The 19,469-nt window shown below is 46.2% G+C and overlaps 5 protein-coding genes across 5 annotated transcripts; 4 read left to right on the top strand and 1 right to left on the bottom strand.

The window, feature by feature from the left end:
• Positions 1-2,816: 2,816 nt before the first annotated feature.
• On the top strand, positions 2,817-4,463 carry BT62DRAFT_330189 (uncharacterized protein). Its single transcript, XM_043180524.1, has 14 exons — positions 2,817-3,143; positions 3,195-3,273; positions 3,331-3,494; positions 3,547-3,556; positions 3,618-3,635; positions 3,689-3,714; positions 3,774-3,799; positions 3,852-3,889; positions 3,946-3,970; positions 4,029-4,040; positions 4,093-4,108; positions 4,158-4,197; positions 4,248-4,302; positions 4,406-4,463. The coding sequence occupies exons 1-14, from the start codon at positions 3,046-3,048 to the stop codon at positions 4,429-4,431; spliced, it is 633 nt and encodes a 210-aa protein (XP_043036920.1). The 5' UTR covers positions 2,817-3,045; the 3' UTR covers positions 4,432-4,463.
• Positions 4,464-5,068: 605 nt separating this feature from the next.
• BT62DRAFT_935036 (uncharacterized protein) lies at positions 5,069-5,864 on the top strand. The gene is made up of 4 exons (XM_043186843.1): positions 5,069-5,352; positions 5,458-5,479; positions 5,533-5,711; positions 5,764-5,864. Exons 1-4 carry the CDS (start codon positions 5,333-5,335, stop codon positions 5,777-5,779), a joined length of 237 nt encoding a protein of 78 aa, XP_043036919.1. The 5' UTR covers positions 5,069-5,332; the 3' UTR covers positions 5,780-5,864.
• A 1,275-nt stretch (positions 5,865-7,139) lies between these two features.
• On the top strand, positions 7,140-9,488 carry BT62DRAFT_935034 (uncharacterized protein). The gene is made up of 21 exons (XM_043186842.1): positions 7,140-7,285; positions 7,338-7,416; positions 7,475-7,488; positions 7,540-7,641; positions 7,692-7,701; positions 7,759-7,776; positions 7,826-7,851; positions 7,906-7,931; positions 7,992-8,029; positions 8,088-8,112; positions 8,163-8,174; positions 8,224-8,239; positions 8,297-8,336; positions 8,388-8,494; positions 8,556-8,615; positions 8,670-8,697; positions 8,756-8,813; positions 8,868-8,892; positions 8,958-9,075; positions 9,128-9,169; positions 9,223-9,488. Exons 1-21 carry the CDS (start codon positions 7,167-7,169, stop codon positions 9,346-9,348), a joined length of 1,089 nt encoding a protein of 362 aa, XP_043036918.1. The 5' UTR covers positions 7,140-7,166; the 3' UTR covers positions 9,349-9,488.
• BT62DRAFT_330070 (uncharacterized protein) lies at positions 9,223-11,202 on the bottom strand. Its single transcript, XM_043180523.1, has 7 exons — positions 11,019-11,202; positions 10,902-10,963; positions 10,133-10,848; positions 9,987-10,073; positions 9,898-9,921; positions 9,722-9,844; positions 9,223-9,672 (listed from the first exon to the last, which is right to left on the bottom strand). The coding sequence occupies exons 1-7, from the start codon at positions 11,033-11,035 to the stop codon at positions 9,613-9,615; spliced, it is 1,089 nt and encodes a 362-aa protein (XP_043036917.1). The 5' UTR covers positions 11,036-11,202; the 3' UTR covers positions 9,223-9,612.
• Positions 11,203-19,039: 7,837 nt separating this feature from the next.
• Positions 19,040-19,453, top strand: BT62DRAFT_903479 (uncharacterized protein; the record flags this gene model as incomplete). The annotated part of the gene is made up of 1 exon (XM_043183529.1): positions 19,040-19,453. A coding segment is annotated over one exon (414 nt), but the record flags the coding sequence as incomplete, so codon positions are not given.
• Positions 19,454-19,469: the final 16 nt, after the last annotated feature.

The raw sequence follows: 19,469 nt of genomic DNA, 5'->3' as shown, positions 1-19,469 counted from the left end.
AGACCAATCTACAGATACCTGTATTCCCAGACGTGTTAATTGAACAACTCCTTGTCTCTGGCTAGGGTTTCGGGGACGAACCATGGAGCTGGCTCGCGCAGGAAAGGTTTGGTCAACGGTTAGACACAAAAAGCTGTCGAGAACGACGAACAGGGTGAGCAGCTTGGCTAAGAGGAAAGCGTCGGGTCTCACAGACTGCGTGAACCCGAGGGCCGGACATGTCCATGAGGGAGGGTTGAATGTTTGCGATGGCGTTGCGGAGGAAGTAGAGATCTTGAGATCGCTATCATCGCTAGACTAGAGTACTAAGAAAAAATTCGGGGAGCTTGAAGACAAAGTTCTGTCATGAAAAAAGTACGAAGGTCCTGTCTTGAAAATATGTCAACTCGGCCATAGGTAAGTCCGGTGTCCGGTGTCATTGGTGAGGGAATCGAAATTTGCGGAAAATTTGACTCAAGCTTCGAATCTCCCTCTGTTATTTTATTCCTCTTTCTAATGTTTGAGTGCGATTTCTGATAGTAGACTCATCAGAATTCTTCAAGGATTTATACACTCGGTGTACGTCTCACCTGAGAGATCGTTTAAGCTTGAGCTTGAGACGACGACCAGGAGCACGCGTATATTTACTACGTACTTTAATTACATAGGCTTGCGGTGGTCTCAACCCACAGCCTACTGCACTCGAGATCTTGAGCTCAGTATCAGTGCTAAAGAAGAGAAATCGAGCCAAGGTGACTAAGATATTGAGTACTGAGTTCAAGCTCAAGGTCTAACCTCAGACCCGCTCAGAACTCGAGCTCAGATCTTGAATTCTGACGAATGCCAGCCGACTTTGCGAGAACATCCCCCGCCTGACTCTCGCCTACCCTGAGCCCAAAACTCAGAAAGCTAAGGACCTGAAAGCTTCAAAATATCAACGATCACCTTTTCGGGACAAGGGGGAAAAAAGCTCCACCTTTGCCGACGTCGTGATATCTGATCCAGGCCGAACCTAGGCTCAACGAAGACTCTGGTCAGTGAGCACTTTCAATGGAAGCCTCGCATTAGCAATCATGTCGACACACAGTTTTTAAAGTCAAGAACCTCGTTTGACAACATCGAACGACTGAGGGCGTCGAACGACTTCTAAGATGCCGTTAACGCTGGCGGTTGGGCAGACCAGGGCCTATATAGCTGACGGTGAGCTAGCACCTGGAAATGTAAGCCTAAGAAATCCTCACCATCCAATGCTGATGTACTGTTACGAAGAGATGATGTGTCCTCTTCTTGTCCTCCTCCTGCCGATGCTCCCGCTTCGTGGGGCTTGATTACTCTAACGCTCATTCTTCCATTTGTGCGTCTCAAACGCCGAGCACCTTTTCTCGTCCCGAATGTCCTTTGTTCCCTCGTGCTCGATCCTAACGATGTCAATTTTGATTGGACGTCCATGACGCTGATACTGGAATAGTTGCTGTTAAAATGACTGGAGAATGCTCCCTGAGGCTAGGCAAACAAGGAGCCAGCCTGTGCATGACTGTTAAAATTGGCTCAAAGTTCCGGAGAGAAGGATGAAGTACCGCGAAAGAGCCTGGAATACAACGCAGTAGACGGTGTATGTGGGTTTTTTTTTCGAAAAGTCGAGGAAAAGAGCAAAATGGGTATTAAAGGGGGTATTTTTACCAAAGAAGTCTTGGGACATTGTAGCCCTGCTTACATAATAGTCAGCGACACTACGAAGACGCGCATCAACATGATTTCAGTTACGCGACATATCAATAATCATTTCCCATGGGTTCCCAGAACAAGGCGAGCTTATCATTAAAAGCTGTAAAATTCCACGGCAGATTAGGCTAGAATGTCCAGAGATACGCGTACTGATTTTAGGAGAAAGGATAGCTCTAAGTATTTTGGTGTCAAAAATTCCATCGGCCCGCCTAGCCCGTCCTCACGTGCATGACGTTTATGTTGATCCATGTTGATCCACTGCCTGTGGCTTAGCACTCTCGCCCGCCCTCAGAGTCTGTTCGCAGTCTGGGAAATCTCGCGTGCTTTGACGCATTACGGGTGCCTCTTCGCCTATATAATACAAATGAGCCCGCTCTCCTTTTCTCCTCTTACCGCTATCTCCCATTGATATCTCAGATTCTCTCTGCTGCGTGGCAGTGCCGCGGCGTGCCCGTATCTGTGGGCCCGTCCGAGAAGAGCCGGCTCGCTCTCGACATAGCCGTCAGTGGATACCACCAGTTCATCGTTCACGGCACTCATGTTGTCAAGAGTGGTGACCAGAGAACAAATAAACAGACCTGAGTATGCGGAAAGCAGGGCAAAACGACAAACTTCGGCGATCTCTATTTGATACCCCGGTCTCAGGGTCCTTCAGTGTGTTGTCGATCTTCAAAGTTATGTTCAGCGCTTATACTCATCTTTTTCCAGCTGTTCGAATTGTTTTTGAAGTTCAATCTTCCAAAGGATCATCAGTGTCGAGTATTACAAAAATAGCACCATCTTTCAGTATGTGTTCATCCCTCCGTTGTCAAAAATTAAAATCCTAGCATGTTCAGCCCTAAACACCCTGACGAGGTCAACACTAATGCACCTAGACGGGCCACTCAATACTATTATCGTGTCCCTGAAGTTCCGCTGCCGACACAGTCGCTCGCCGCGATTTCATTATCACTATTGACCCGACTCGGAGACACAATTAATTGACGACAATGTGCCCCTCGCACAACCCCCGATGTAACTCCGAGTTCCTCGCGGTATCAGAAAGGAACACTAATCATTATCAACGAAGAATAACAGCCTATGCTCATGTAATTCAAGTTGTTTTCTTACCTTTGCCCCTCAAGTTCCAAATGCCTATGGTGATAAAGATTAACTTGCTACGAGACCAATTCAGACGTCGGCATGTCTCGCGCGCTTGAATTGCGTAATGAATTAGGCACGCGGAACCTTTCTCAATGAATAGGAATCAACGGCAGGCTGTCTTCGAAGGTAATTCGAGGTGTCGTATGCCACGCTTTGGTATATAAGTGACATGCTATTCTCTCGACATCAACTCCCCTTATGTCTTCGCTTACTACTTCTATACTGATAGCTGATACAGGCTTTAGCGTTGGAGGAACGCTTGGGGCGATTTATATTGGTGCTACCATAGCCGCAGTGTATGTATGCTTTCCTTCAGAATTCACTTCTATGCTCACTGCATGTTTCAGCTTCTATGGAATTACTCTTCTGCAGACAGCCGTCTATTACAAACTAAACCCTAATGATCCATGGATCTTTCGATATACTGTACGGGATCCAAGTTCTCGCATTGAACTTTTCTCATACGTTTTGAAACGTATATAGGTCGCTTTACTATGGTACGTTACGGGAAGCCACCAAACTGCACCTTCAAATGCAACTATCTGCAGGGTACTCGATACGCTCCATGTGGCCTTTAGCACCCACGCTCTCTATTATTATCTGATCGATTCATTTGGGAATTACGTCTTTCTGTTAAGGATCATCTGGTACGTATATTTCCGAGCCACGGTGTCCGTCAAGTTCTGACATTGCTTGCAGGAGTTTTCCGGTAACAATCTTTCCTCGCTTCGTTGATATGTGATACCATATGATTCTTCTCTCCCTGCTAGCTGCAGCTTGTATTCAATGTGCGCATCTTGATTGATTATTCATTCGACAAACCGTGTTTGACTGTTTCTAGATGATAATTGCCACCGGTGTTCAAGCGTATGTCTTCTTTAACCTGCACCTTGATGATCGGAATGACTCAGCTCCCTGAACCACAGACTATACGCCATCAGGATATGGAAACGTTCGCCTTCGTTCTCTGACATCTCCCCTGATAATCCATCACGCTTTCATAGTCGGCCGTCATTTTCACGTAGTCTTGCCCTGGTTCATCGTAGGCTGCCTTTATTCCTCATGAAACATGATTCGTCACTGGTATTTAACCCGCAGTTCTTTGCTGTCGCAGCCACATTCGGCAAGTTTTCCCTTGGCCTGAAGGAGAGTTTCGTAGTGATGGTTTGATTTTCTTCTAGGCACAGGACTCTGTATGTATCACTTGCGATCACGGAGAAGCACTGACTCGATCACGTTTCCCAGACGTGATTTACGACACGTAGGCATCCTGGAGCCATCACCGTTCACTTCATTGATATTATTATCAGATACAGGATCTCAAGCATTTTGGACATTTCGACTATTAGGGTACGTCCTGGTTTCTTGCCAAATCGAACAGAGGATCTGATCCTTAGAAGACATCTATATACTCTGTCTTCTCCACGATGGTGGGAGCTGATTTCGCCATAACTGGTGCAATGTGCTTCTACCTGCACAAGGGGAGGTCAATGACCAGTTTGTCCAGGTGCGCGGCCTCTGATCGTAAGCTCTGTGCTTGCTAAAGTCGGAGGGATAGCACGACCAAAACAATCGTGGGATTGATGCGAGTCGTGGTGATATCTGGGGCTTTGACAAGGTATGATTTCGTGGTTGTAATGTTATGGAGACTGATTACGAGCGTTATTAGCACGTTCTCCCTCCTTACTCTCGTTGCAGTGAGTGTTTCTGTCGATTACATTATGGCTCTCCCATCATATTCCCCAAACAACCAGTATATTGTCTGGCCTGAGACTCTCATTTTCATGGCCCTCGGCACCTTTATTTTACCGAAGCGTCAGTCTTTTGACTATTTTTCGTACCTACGACTAACTCCTCATTAACAGTCTATATAAATTCTCTACTCGCAATGTGAGTCCTACGGCCGCCATCCTCTTTTAGATATAACCCTTCCTCCTAGGCTCAACTCGCGCAAAAGCTCAACGTGGTCGGTTGGGAGAGGCCATCCTATTGACCAAAAGATGATCAGATTTGCTCCGAATGATGGGGTGGCTGATTCGGGACAGGCGGTGCGTACAATCCTTTCAGCGCTATGGACTTACATCCTGAACCTTCCCTTGAGAATATCACTATACCCGGTCTCTCCGTGACCGGAGCAGAGACAGTACGTACAATGTTCCACCAGTTCTATGCTATTGGCTGACCTTCCTTCCAGAATATCAGTATACCTCTCCCCGTAACAGATGGAACCCGTTCTAATAGCAGTTTGGGTCCTATGACATTTTCGCCCTGATGTGGTTCCATCATGCTGTCTCCTTTTGGCCCTACCAACCCGTTGTAATGATTGGATTGATGTAGCATAAGCGGTACTGCTTTGTACAACAGATGTCGATACAGGTTCTGAATTGTCCACAAGTTATTCAGTATGAAGACCGGTGGCGGGAAGCAGCAAAACCGAGGACGCCTATCTAAGGAACCGGGGCTTTTCTCTAATGAATAGGAATCAATGGCAGGCTATCTTCGAAGGTGATTCCAACTGTCCATCGAGTTCTGATGTCAGCTAAAGGAGCTTTTCAGGTAAGAATCTTTCCTCACTTCGTTGACATTCGATACGTGAGCCTTCTCGCCCAGCTGGTTGCAGCTCGTGTTCAACGTGCGTATCTTGATCTATTGTTCATTTGGTGAGCCGTTTTTGACTGTTATTAGATGTTAATTGCTTTCGGAGTCCATGCGTGCGTCGAGAAAGACTCAGCTCCCGGAACCACAGATTATATGCTGCGAGAATATGGAAACGTTCGCCTTCGTTCTCTCACATCTCCCTATAATCCATCACGCTTTCGTGGTCGGCCATCATTTTCACGTAGTCTTGCCCTGGTTCATCGTAGGTTGCCTTTATTCCTCATGAAACATGATTCGTCACTGATATTTGACCCGCAGTTCTTTGCTGTCGTAGCCACATTCGGCAAGTTTCCCTTTGGTCTGAAGAGGGGAGAGCACCGACCTTGTTTACTTTACTGAGAGCCAGCAGATGACACGGCATTAGTATGAGAGCATAGGTGGTGACGAAAAGGCCGAGGCTGGATATATGCTTCGGTTGATGAAGGGTAAGGAGGATAGCTTCTTGTCGGCATATAGTGACTTGTTCTGCGAGGCCGAGGAACAGGACTTCAGAGCAGCAGGGTAGCTTGTGAATACCTACGTCTTCAGTGACAATAGTGCCGGGTAGCTCTACTTGACAGCTGTCCCGTCGAGACTCTACTGTCATTATCGGTACTCTTGCACTCTAAAATCATCGTTGACACCAAATCCTTTCATAATCCCACGGTGACGCGTATATAGCCTATTACTTCCCTCAAATTTAAAATCCACTCTGCGCTGCTCTTTCGTATCCGAAGTCGCTGGCGCACCAGTTCTGCTTTATAATACTAGTCCCGAAGAGGGCCGAGGCATACACATCGAAACTCCACGCTGATGCAGTATCAGTCAGACGCAGCAAAATCGACGAAATAGAAACACCACCGGCAATAGACTAGGTCCCTCAGGGAGAAGGCAAAGGATAGACAATGTTCAGGGTGGTCGTTCGTAAGGACGTGTCGGCTTTTCCTGTGGCCCAAAGGTGGTCCGGGTGACCGTAACTTATTCGCCGACTTCGCTCCATGATTTTCGTTCGAACACCAGACTGTGGGTCCGCCTGCTCCTTAATGGGACCTCGTGCCGATGATCAATGCCACTACCAAAGTAAGGAACCCCCGGTTGGCCTATAGAACGAGGTGTGTCCACTCATTTCATGCTTTTCATCTTTTTGCCTGCAGTGTTCTCTGCAGAACTTTCAGGCCTTCCGATTATCCAAATCTATACAATTGAAGGGACTTAAGCCATCCGTATCAGTAAGCAACAGTCGATCCTTGTCAACAGGACAATGGAAATATCCACATGATCCCAGTTGCCATACCAATGTCCTCAGCCATTGAACTCAGAATTGACAAGACAGGTATCGGATTTATACGTCATGAATCATGTTTGAATAATTCAACAATGGAACTTTTCTCAATCTGACAGAATCAGTAAATGACTTCTCCGAAGATGATTTGCAAATACCGTATGCCATGCATTGGAGAATAAGCGATCTGCTATTCTCTGAACACTAGCACGTCAAAATGTTTGAAAAGGCCGTGGCTATATATGTGCTGTGGGCTAAATCCTGCTTGGACATTTCGTGTGTAGTCAGTCGATCACGAATCCGGAACTTTTTTTCTATGAATAGGAATCAATGGCGTCGGAGAAGATGATTTCCACCGTTCTATGCCCTGCCTCGCTATATAAGCACCGTACGGTTCCCAATGTCCACAGACTCCCTAACCCAAATGTCATCGCTCACCCCAGTACTTAGTACTCCCCTTCGCCTGGACTTTGGAGCGACGCTAGGAGCGGTGTATATCGGTACTACTATTGCTGCAATGTACGTGTGCTTTCTTTGAGAAATCTCTCTTGATGTCCATTCCGCGCTCTAGCTTCTATGGAATAACCATTCTGCAGATCGCCATCTATTACAAAATCAATCCTAACGATCCGTGCATCTTTCGATATACTGTACGGATACCCAAAGTCTTGCAATGAACTGTTCTCATACATCTTGAAACATGTATAGGTCGCCATACTATGGTATGTTTCCAGCAAGCTACCAAACCGTATCACGACACGCACAATCTACAGGATATTCGACACGCTTCATGTTGCCTTGAGCACCCACGCACTCTATTTCTACCTTATCGAATCATTCGGAAACTATCTCACCATATTCGGCAGAATTGTTTGGTACGTCAACCAAAGCCTCGGGGTCCACCAAATTCTGACATTGCTCGCAGGAGCTTTCCAGTAGCTTTTTTTTCTTCGCTTCTTTTACCTGTACGAATCTAAGGCTCCCCCCTTTAGCTGCAGCTCTTACTCAATGTGCATCTTGACTTGTCCTTTCAAAAATCGTGTTTGAATGTCTCTACAGATGATGATTATCCCTGGTGTCCAAGCGTACGCCTCATCCGACTCTGATGTTCGTAAATACTCAGCCATCGCCGATAACAGATTATATGCCGTTAGAATATGGAAACGTTCGTCTTCGTTCATTAAAGTTCGCCCAATGAATCTTGACTAATATCACCATCCTACAGTCGGCCGTCATTTTCATGTGGTCTTGCCACACTTCATTGTAGTGTTTCTTCCTCTCCTTCTCCTATGGAAATCTGAAATTGATATTTGACAATCAGTTCGTTGCTGTCGCAGCTACATTTGGTGAGATTTGTCTTGTCTAGAAAGAAGATCAAGACTTAAATTTATTGCAGGCGCAGGAATCTGTAAGCCCCCGTTTCTCCTGCAGTTACGTTGGAGCATTGACTCGTTCAGGGATCATGTACGATACGTAAGCTTTCTGAGAACCACCACCCACCGCTCCTCCCTTCATTGACGGCATCGTTAGATACAAACTGAAAAGCTTTCTGGATATTGCGACTATTAGGGTAGGCCGAGTTCGCTGGCTCTAGGCGCAAGAATCTCATCCCTGGTGGTAGGTATCCATCTATATGAATTTCTCCACCATCTCTGCTGCAGATTTCATCATCGCTGGTGCGATGTGCTTTTACCTGCAAAAGGGCAGATCGATGACCAGCTTCTCCAGGTGCGTGTTTCATAGGTATATCTATCTATTTGCGAAATGGTCTGAGGGGGATTGCTTATAGTACTGCCAAACTGATTCTGAGACTGATGCGGCTCGTAGTGATATCTGGGGTAGCGACGAGGTGAGGGTCTCGAGCACGCAATACGTTTTGCAAACTAATCATCAGCGGACTTAGTTTATGCTCCCTTTTCACTCTCATTGCAGTGATTAATCCAGTTCATGACCTGTTCGATTCTTCGCGAATCTGATCCCAATTCACAGTACGTAGCCTGGCCGAACACTCTCGTTTTCGTAGCCATCAACTTCATTTTACCAAGGCGTCAGTACTCCACATCTTCTTCGCCTACTTCTGAAACTAAGGTCTTGCTAACAGTCTACATAAACTCTCTACTAGCCATGCGAGTCCAGCCCTCGGGCTACTTTTTTTTTCTCTTTCCACTTTGCGAACTCTTTCTTTTACCAGGCTCAATTCGCGCAAGAGCTCGATGTGGTCTGTCGCGAAAGAGCGCTCTGTTGACCACGAAGTAAACAACTCTGCTCTGCCTGTCGCCGTGAGCGGGTCAGCCGATTCAGGACAGACGGTACGTACAGTCTCTTCCTCCACGGGACCGACTTGCCGAAACTTCCTTGGAGGATATCACTATACCCAGTCTGTTTGTGACCGAAGTGGAGACGGTACGTGCAATGATCCATAGTTGACGTTCCATTGGCTTGAACTTTCCTTTCAGAAAATCACTGTACCTCTTTCCGTAACGGAGGAAAGCCGTTCAGGTGGCGAAGATGATATGTCCTTTGTTAGGATAATTCCTAGCGGGGTGGAAACACGAGAGATCACGTCACGAATACGGTATTGACTTGGTACGTAGTACACAGTCAATCGAGTAAAGAAAGAAGAAAGAGAAAAGCGTAGCTACGAGATTTTACTGGCACGAACACATGACTGCTGAACGTTGAACAATCAGATGCACGAGCTACGAGTTCGATATGCAACGGCGTTCAAGTTTGCATGGCGACTAATTCTGCATTGCAATTCTGCATTGAAAACAAGTTATACAAGTTATTTGTTACAACGGTTGATGGCAAGAGACAGCTAATATAACGAAATACATTTATATCGTTCACGGGCACTCACTCTCATCGACATCGATGAACCAACTACAAATTATACCATGTTTCCCCTAGAGAGAACAAATCAGCCTAACATTCACGATTTAAAGCACCACCGACCTTGTTCTCACACGTATCAGGGTGAGGAAAGCTATCCCAGGCGAATTCAGAAGGGGTAGAGAAACACATCTCAGCCCAGTTGTCCCACGGCTCTTGATGGTTGAACATTTGTGCTTCAACACGCTATGAAAGATTGCCATTCAAGGCTAGGTAGCGAATGAGGGGATATGGCGTACCATTTTGTGGGAGCCGTGGCAGCCCTAGAGAAAGGGAAGAGTCGTCAATTACGCATGCAGGATTTGACGGGACTGTAACAAGAGCTTACTTTCTTTTTGTGATTACCCCACCACGTCTTGCACGTTGGTTCATTTGATGTGACGGTCCAATGTCCAACGATCCTAACGGCACCATCCTGGACAGCAAAGCAAATCAGCACCTACTACAGCCCTCAAAAAAGTAAATCGAACACACCTGTCTCTCTTTCGTGCAAAACTCCGGATGGTCATACGTGACTCCATGGATATCGATGGCCGTCCTCATGCACCAGCTCTGCGCATCCTCCCCATAAGGTATGTTTATCAGGTCCGCGTGATACATCCTCTTCTCGTAGCCCAAACACCGTTTCTCCGCCGTCAAGTCGTGCCAGGTCAACGCTGCGCGCTTCCTGCGTTCTTCATCCTCCCGCATCGCATCGTCCTTCACCTGGACAGCCTGCTCTCTGCGCGCTACAAGGATCTCTCGGGCCTGGATGGCTCTGTCCTCTCTTTCCTTCTCTACTTTCCTCCTGTTGTCTTCTTCCTCATGCGCGCGCCGTCTCTGGTCATCCTCCTGTTGGAGACGCCGCTTTCTCTGTGCCTCCTCGCGCTCGATTGCTCTGTCCTGCTTTTCCCTCTCTTCCTTCCGCCATTGGTCCTCTTCTTCGAACGTCAAACGTCGCTCCTCGTCCTCTCGCTCATGCGCCAGCTTTCTCTGCGCGTCCTCGTTCTCGATCCGCTTCAGACGTTCCAACTTTTCGCGATGGCGGATCCTCTCCTGGACGTCCGAGCGGTGGATGTTCGAGTAGTCGTCAATAAAGTGCCAGATGGTGCCCGTTAGCAAGAGAAGGATGATGATGGCCTTCAAGGACGAGCACTTTCTAAATCTCTGTATTTTTTGCGGGTTCAAGGGCATCCGCTCATTGCTTGGACCTAGAAGAATGATATCAGACCAGGATAAGCGTGTGGATGAGCACGATAAGTACCTGCGTCGTCATCTGGGAAGGTATTGTACCTTGGAGGCGGGGAACCTGAAGAAGACCAAGGGCTATGACGTTACAATGTCAGCGAAAGTGGAGATGCAGCCTGAATGCCAAACGTACTTGGAAGAGTAATTCATAGCACTTGGCTCAGAGCTGCGGCGATGGTGGCAAAAAGACGTCCTACGTCGGAGTTAAATCTGGTTGGCTTCGCACGTGCAAGCTTTAACGCACAACTTTGCTTCTGAAGGGCCTATCGCCCTCAATCGGCCTACGTCGTCATATTGGGACAACTGTGGGATCAGGATGCAGAATGTGATGGCGTCAAAATACCGTCGAGTAACGACAAGGGGTGTGTGTATGGTAAGTAAGAATAGGTGATAATCAAAAGGAAACGGGTGACGATCGAGAAGGTATACATACAGATATCCTCTAACAGGTTCATCCCATCGTTCGAGAAAAAAAAAGGGTGCATTATTCAATATGAGCCGGGGATATTAGGTGTCCTTGATGTCAACTTTGTTACGCCTATGCTAGTACTCAATAAAAAGCACACACCGACGACTCAGAAGTCCTTAATTATCCCTCCTGTACATCAAGTCACAGGAGGGAACGTCTGGGCTCTTCAAATCGTCGCCCGGGCCAGTGGTTTCCCAGTATCGTCCGGACGTCAGGCAACCTCTTGAGACCTAATGATATTGCCTCACTACTCATCGATATCAATTGAGTCGCATGGGTCTGTCCTGCTAGTGGCTCAAAAATGATGAGCCGGAGAGAGGATGCGGATTTCCGGATAGACGGCAATAGTGGACCGAATCTGTCAGCGAGTTCTTGCGAGGCAGCTGCTGCATCTGGCTGCATCTGCATATATGCGAAGGATTTGATGCCAATGAAGTGTAGGCGGCAGTGCAATCATCAGTGTATGTTCCGTTCTCGTTGAGAGCGTGGACTCAAACCAGTTCTGGCGAGTCCGGCGAGGGACGGGATAAAAATTGTCGCCATTCCGATGTCAGATAGGCTGCAGAGATCGCATAGGGACCGAGAGTAGGTGCAAATCGAGGAGTATAATGAGGGAACAGGCCTTCAGCACACCCGCATCACCAAAAAATCGTCCTCCCCCACTCGAACATCATTCTTTTGTTTTTACAGAGAAAGCGGGATAGATTGGGGCCCGCAGCCCTGCTATTATGTGTTAGTGGGATCTTCCTAGCTGTCATAAAGATACACGCACTGCTACAAGGTGACTGGGTTAATATACGCGCGACGTTGCCTAAAGACAAGGAGATCTTCGCCCCTGGTGCTACCAATTAACCTCCCCGGAGAGTAGGAGAACCTCGATGATCAGGAAACCAGCCGCGCCCGCTGCAACTACGAATTTGATTCTGCACATTCCTTGGACGCTGAGTGCGGATGCCACGTACTGGACTTCTTCGTTTTTGATACTACTAACGGCGTCTTGTCAGATACAGCTAATTGTGACCGTGGGCCGTCAGACTGAGCGAGGAGGAAGACATCGTGCAGACTGGCAGGAAACGTGCAATGGAGAACACGGTTGCCCTCTCCAGGCAAGTCAGGCAACCATGGATGAAGCATGTAGATGGCGTATTGCAGTGCAGATTTTCCCATCGTGGGTCGGCTGAGCGGAGTATAGATTGTCCCATTTTCCCACGCTCCATTGGACTTGAGATCTCTTCTTTGTCGCTCACTCTGTTCATAATGAGCTCGTACTCGTCTGCAAGGCCAATTTTCTAGAACTTCGAGCACTCTTCCCTGGCGACTTAATCAAAGTGCCCACAGGCAGCAGACCTGTCCCGGTGGACGAGTAATTACTCGCACGTCTACTCCGATAGCTGGCAGTGGCTTTTGACTGAAGAGCATTTTTCGACTTTATAGCGGTTATACTACTATACAGATATTTTTGCTCTGTATTCCGGAGGAACTGGTGGTTACTGCCTTCAAAAAACTCAATTTTGTATGTATCAACTTCTGAGTGCACATTGCAACCAAGCTGGACAACTTGGAAACCAGGCTCATCTCATCAACTGTACAACTCCGATGTGCGATTAATATACTCCCCACGCCCTGCCGAGCTTCTCATTGCTATACTTTGAGAAACAAGACCGTGACAGCATCTCTCTTCTTTCCTTCCTGTTTCAGAAAATAAGATCTACGACCGACGGGAGTGGCTTTACCCCCGCGATGTGTGCATGCACTGGAGGTTAGTCACAGGTATTACCCCTACCCCATGGTCCACCGTCGACGACTATATCATTCCCGACACATTCCTCTCAATTTCCTTGAACGCCCTGCTATCTGTCTTTTTTTCTTGCGTACGCAAAGCAGATGTTTCTCGCGAGGATCTCAGGCTCTTATCACCCGATATTCATCGGCTGTGTGAGCTACGCCTGTGGTTATCCGCGTGGAAAACTTCCGCGACGAACGTATTTGAGACGCTCTCGGCTTTGGGAACTGCTCCAGAGCTTGTCAGTCTGACTATCGGCGCGCTGACAACCGTTCATGTAGGGTGTTACCGAGTCATTTTCCATCACTGTTCAAACGAACATATGTAGGACGAAATTAAGGAAGCCGTGTCTCAAGTACCTCTCCGCCTCTCTCACACATCTGTCCTTCCAGCACCAGCCTATACCACAATCCGCCCTTCCTACCACTTCCTAATTTCTTGATGTCTCCCAGGAATGTCCCCCCTTAGAGTTGTCTGCGATGGTTTCTGCAGGACCCTGTGCACTGAGTGGGATGTCCTAGCGCCTCCTCCGGATTGGCTCGTTGAGCTCACTTCGCTCCGAAGGCTACAATGGAGAAAGCCGAACGGTCCGACTTACGTGAAACGACTACTGTCATATCTACCATATCTATCCTTCCCGTCGATACAGAAATGTATCTCTGGACGGATCTCACGTCGATCCTGCTGTCAGAAGGATGAATGGAAACTGATCTTGCCTCCTTCATTCAGACCGTTCCAACCGTTCCAACTTGAAGAACCTCGACCACATCACCGAATGACGCCTCTCATGTATACCTTCCACAATGTACACTATCGTCGCAGTCGCTCTTCTACGCTTTGGAGGAGTGGATTCGGGAGAACGAAGATTGAGAAGTGAGGATCTTCCTATCTTTACATGACGGTGCGTGTATCTACACCCAGGCACCTTGCATTAGTACGTTAACTTTTATTACGAATAAGAAGATCCGCTGACACTGAATAGTGGCACAGGCCCCGGTTCGATCCCGCTTTCTTTGCACCCGCCAAAGGAATGCACCCCACCATCGAGGAAGGACAATGATTTTTTCCGGCGGAAGGTGTCCTGGAAGCCCAACCCATTGTTATACTTCTCATGCCAGATTACTTAGAATATCTGGAATATCCATTGATACTATCTTTCAGCATAATTTCGCTAAGCCTCGCCACTGATTTGGGCTTCCGGCACTTGAACACGCCTCGATAGTCGAACTGGCGGTTTCATATCACACCTTCCGCATGTACGCAGCATACTGCATTGGACACATTGTCAGCTATCTGGGAAACTGCCTGTATATGGTCAACCATACCATACCATGGGCGATATGTTTTCTATGGTTTATGGCTGTATTGTTACATTCCTACCCATTGACATGCCTGCTGCATGTCCAGGCATGTAGTTTTGCGGTTTATGACAATACATTGACTGTATCACAGTCTACTATGCACACAATAAAGAATATGGCTAGAGTGTTGAATGAGACATGTAATATCTGATGCAGTCCCAACTATATTGTATGTCATCCATTATGGACTCGTTTGTTTTTCTGTACCCCTAAACTTCATACTGACAGTATATATACCATGTAGTTACTTCCACAACCTCAATCATTTCACCTGTACTGTGCTGAGGTATGTGTTACCTAGCTCATATACCTTGCATACTTTACTTACTCACTCCTTAGTTCTGATTATATTATTCATCTTACATTAAATATGGTACACCACCAATACAGTTGTTTCACCCATACTGTGCCAACTGAGCTCTGATTACATTGTTCATCTTACATTATAGAGTGCAATGAAATGGGACTTGTATGACAGCTGGCTTGAGTGATGATAGGTGGAGGGCATGACCTAGCAGTATAATGATACCAGAGGGGGTCATACTGTGCATGAGGTCCCAGCACTTGACACTAATTGCACTAATACAAGTACAGAAAGACCCACTAAAAATAAAGAGCACACAATCAAAATATGATCAGGACCTTGCATGAAACTTTGTGGCACATTGATCAGTGATACATAGGTATTGATTGGCCAAGGGACATGTTCTAGAACAGAGCATTGGTGCTTGGCAAGAAAATGAGAAGATTTGGTGAAAGTAATGACCAGAAATGATCCCTGAAGTCTAGAATGACTCCTGTGAATGGATTAATTGCCCTAGGGAGATAAGAAAGGAAAGAGATAGCTGGTGTCAGGTTGCATAGAAACAAAAGGCAGTCCCAACCCAGAGCAGAATATGCATGTCAGACAGTGACATGCATGCAAATGATATGCAAGAAACTTCAGAACAGAGTCCTATGCTTTGAAACTACTATATTTGATGTCTCTTAGTAAGTACAGTAGTAGACTATTTAAGTACTGTATTGTAAGAGTAGTAGACAAGTTTCCAACTCCCCACAGTTGCAGTCTATTGGGCATAAAGGCCTCACACTCCAGCTCTGGGTTTGTGTTTGTAACTTTGGGTGAGAGAATTGACCCATTATTGATATCATTAAGAGAGATCTGAGAACTGCACAAGGCACAGAAGCTTGAAAGAGACTCTAATTAGATTTAATAAGAGGTTTTGAATTGTGCTCTAGTCTGAAAATAAGAGAGCAGTGTCTGAAGGGCACTATCTTGAGTTTTTGAGGTGTTTGTGATGCAAGACACTACAGGTGGCAGAGGTTCAAACCCTTTGGCTTGATTAGTGCTCACTTTTGGTTATTTCTGCAGATCAACAAAGGTTCAAACCCTTTGTGTCTGTCAGACAGCATTTATTGTGTTTCATTAACATGCCCTCTCCATGTTCAGGCATGTGAAATTGCAAAAATTGCGAATACAGAGACTACATTTCAGTCCAGTAAGCATGTAACTGAGAATAGAATAAGAGCACACAAAAACCTAGCTATCATAAGGCTAAACTGAAGTAACAATGAGCAGAGTGCATGGCCTAGTAGCAGACTAATACCAGAGGGATTAGACTGCATGTGAAGTCCCAGCACTTGGCCCTAAACACACCAATACCATTACAAGAGGGCATGCTAAAGATAAAAAGAATATGATTGAAATATGATCAGCAATCCTGATCACATTGATCAAGGATGCACAGCCATTGATGCACTGATGGGACATGCTTTAGAACAGAGAACTGAGACCCAAAGAAAGGTATCTGAATAACTGAGTGTTGAACAGAGAAATGAAATGATGGCAACAAAGGAATAGATAGAGAAATACTACTCTCAGAGATGAATAGCACATGTACTGCTCAGAGACTTGCATGCATACTTACAGTGCCTTAGCATGCTTAACACAGCAAGAGACTCTGCATCATACTGAAGTATGACACATATCATATTGGGTGAGTTAATTGGTGCATGTCAGGCCAGAAATGGTATATTTTGTGAGCTGGAGAGAATGTCAAGACACTGGAAAAGAGAACATAACTATTGTGGCTGACTCCAGACATGGGAGATAACCCTGGGGGTCTGAAACAGTTAACAGTTTACTGCTGTCAGGAATGTGTCACCAGGAAAATAAGAAAGTGAGCAGACCTGGCTAGGCCAGCTAGCTGAGGTCAACTAGCAAGGAAACATTGTGCAGTCCTGGCCTGGAAGAGAATAAGTGTGGCAACTGCAATATGCACATGAATAATACCTGTGGGATCCAGCATGGAGTCTCATGCTTTAAAGATACCATAGTAGGATTGTATTAGTAAGTACCACAGTAGAGTATTTAAATACAGTATTGTATGAGTAGAATACAAGTTTCTGATCCCCACAGTTGCAGTGTATTGGGCACAGAAAGCCTTGCACTCTAGCTCTGTGTTTGTGTTTGTAACTTCAGGTGAGAGAATAAACTTATTATTGAATATCATTGAGAGAGCATTGAGAACTGAGCAAGGCATTGAAGCTCACAAAGGACTTGAACCCAGTTTGATAAGAGGTTTTGGATTGTGCTCTAACCTGAGAATAAGAAAGTGGTGTCTGAAGGGCATCATCTTGAGTTTTTTAGGTATTTGTGATGCACAGTGCTACAGGTGGCAGAGGTTCAAACCCTTTAGTCTGTCAGACAATGTTTATTGTGTTTTGTGCCTCTGAATCGCATAGGTTTGAATCCTGTGGGTCTATGATTGGTTTGAAAACTTGTGAACAGAGATCTGTGCTCTTTGGCACTTGTGGACATGTTTGTGATTGGTTTTTGCTTAGAGCACAAAACTTTGAATCATGTATTGTGTGTGTTAGAGATTTTGAAGTGATCTGAGCTGTGCTTAGGATATTTTGAGAGTTTTGTGGGAGTGTTTTGATGTATTGTATTGAGCTGCAGGACCCTTTGCCTTGAGGCCCAGCAACATCCATTGTCACCTCTCATTTTTATAAATGAAAAGCTTTGAGACTTAGAGAGATCTGAGACAGTTATACTTGCACTATTGCTATTCATGCACAGTGGAATCATTTGAGAAGACAATTGTACTTGCTATAGCTACTCTATCACATTATAATCCCCCCAACAAACTAAGAAGTATTGTGTGTGTTGGTGTGGGTGTGATCAGTGGATATCCCTCTGCTGTATCTGTTTTCGCCTTGCACACATGCAAAACCTCTTCACCATAATGGTATGGTGCATATCCCTAGCTTAGAAAAGAACACATTCAGATTAGCTGAAGGTGGTGAGGCCATATGTGTACTTCATGTTGTCAGACATAAAAGTGACATGGTGGAGTCCTTCAACATCATGAGGAGTTGGCATGAAAAGCATGCAGATGAAGCATGGTTCCCTGCAGGTGGGAGGCACCTGTTGCCTTATGATTGGCCTGCATTATTACATTGAAAGAATGGCTGTTGGGTCGGAGTATAGAATGATGGTGCCAAGTACCACTATCAGTTACTCAAGTCCTGTCGAGTAGGTCCATTCAATTGTCCAACAGAAAACAGGTCTGTTATTCAATGTATCAGGTATGCCACCCATACTTGTGGCTGATGTTAATGTTACACCTATGCATAATAAACAGTGCTTATGTCAATTATCTCTCCTGCAGGTCCAGTCGAAGAAGTGAACATCTCTCTCTTGAAAATCGTGGCTTTATCCGTGTCGTCCCAACGTCAACTGCCCGCCAAGTACTTCAGAGCCAGTAACGTCGCCTCGCTACTCATCGGCATCAATTGAATCGCATGGTCAAACTTGCGTCTGTCCGAGTATACGAATTTCCGATGACAACGAATATATGTCATCATAGTCTCTGGACACGATGTAAGGTCAGATTAGAGTGTGCTGAAGCAGCAATACGTGGCATCTTCACGTATAGGCGAGTTATAAAGCCACTCTCCTGTAGCCGATCACGAATGCTCACAGTATCCTTCAGTGTTTTCTTCGCGTACACGGTCCTGGGTGTCCGTATGTGCATCTTTGAAGCCGTCTTTTCCCATCTTACCTTCCATAACGATGATACAGCAGACATGGAGGCGATACAGCATCAAATCTTATCTCTGGAAGAAACCGAGAGGACGTTTCCTTGCCAAAAGTGATACGAGCGGTCCAGGTAAAGAGTGGAGCGACCCTTTGATGAGATTTATCAGATATCCACAACTGTCCTCTCATTCGAGGTGAAACGCGTTCAAAGTCTCTTCTTAAGCGGTGCACCTGTTGCCGACCGTCCTTGACCATGCGTACCGCTATGTACTTCGTCTTCTTGCCCATCATTGTGAATCTTGCTATGAAGCTCATCGTGTGGACTTTACTTGTGCCCCGTGAAACCCCCGTTGACTACAGTAAGTATTTTCATCTCGTGCTGTGAATCATAAGTATGAGCCCGTATATTTATTGATTTTCTGCAGCTTATGACGATGACGACTTCCCTTATGAATGGCCTATTCCCAAACCAGACACCATCTTGCTTGCTATCGAAGATTCTTCTGCCCGATTTAAAATTCAAGGTGCAGATGCAGATGCGGAATGGGCCAGTCTCGTCCCAGGCGACGGCCTTCTTCATCTCGGTGACCGACAGCGTCCTTTTACGCTCGGAATGTTCCATCAGCTGCAATGCCTCAACATTCTTCGCAAAGGCATTCTCGAAACTTATCACTCATATCCCCTTTCTGACAGTGAACTTGTCGCTCACTGTCTGAATTACTTACGACAGATCGTAACCTGCCATTCTGACACCTCGCTTGAGCCAGCGACGGGTCGTAATGTGAAAGTCCATCCGGACGCTTATGTATGTAATGACTGGAAGGTTGTTTATCGAGAGGCAGAGCAGAACCAGCGCGACTTTGAAGAGAATCGGAGGCGTCAGGACAAGAATCATTATGTCTCGCGTTAGATTATGACTCTAGTTC

The sequence above is a fragment of the Guyanagaster necrorhizus genome, assembly GCF_019112545.1.
Source record: "Guyanagaster necrorhizus MCA 3950 unplaced genomic scaffold BT62scaffold_23, whole genome shotgun sequence".
In the NCBI taxonomy this organism is placed as follows: Eukaryota; Fungi; Basidiomycota; class Agaricomycetes; order Agaricales; family Physalacriaceae; genus Guyanagaster; species Guyanagaster necrorhizus.
Note: the sequence above shows the minus strand (reverse complement) of the source record. Positions and strands in the feature narration are given on the sequence as shown.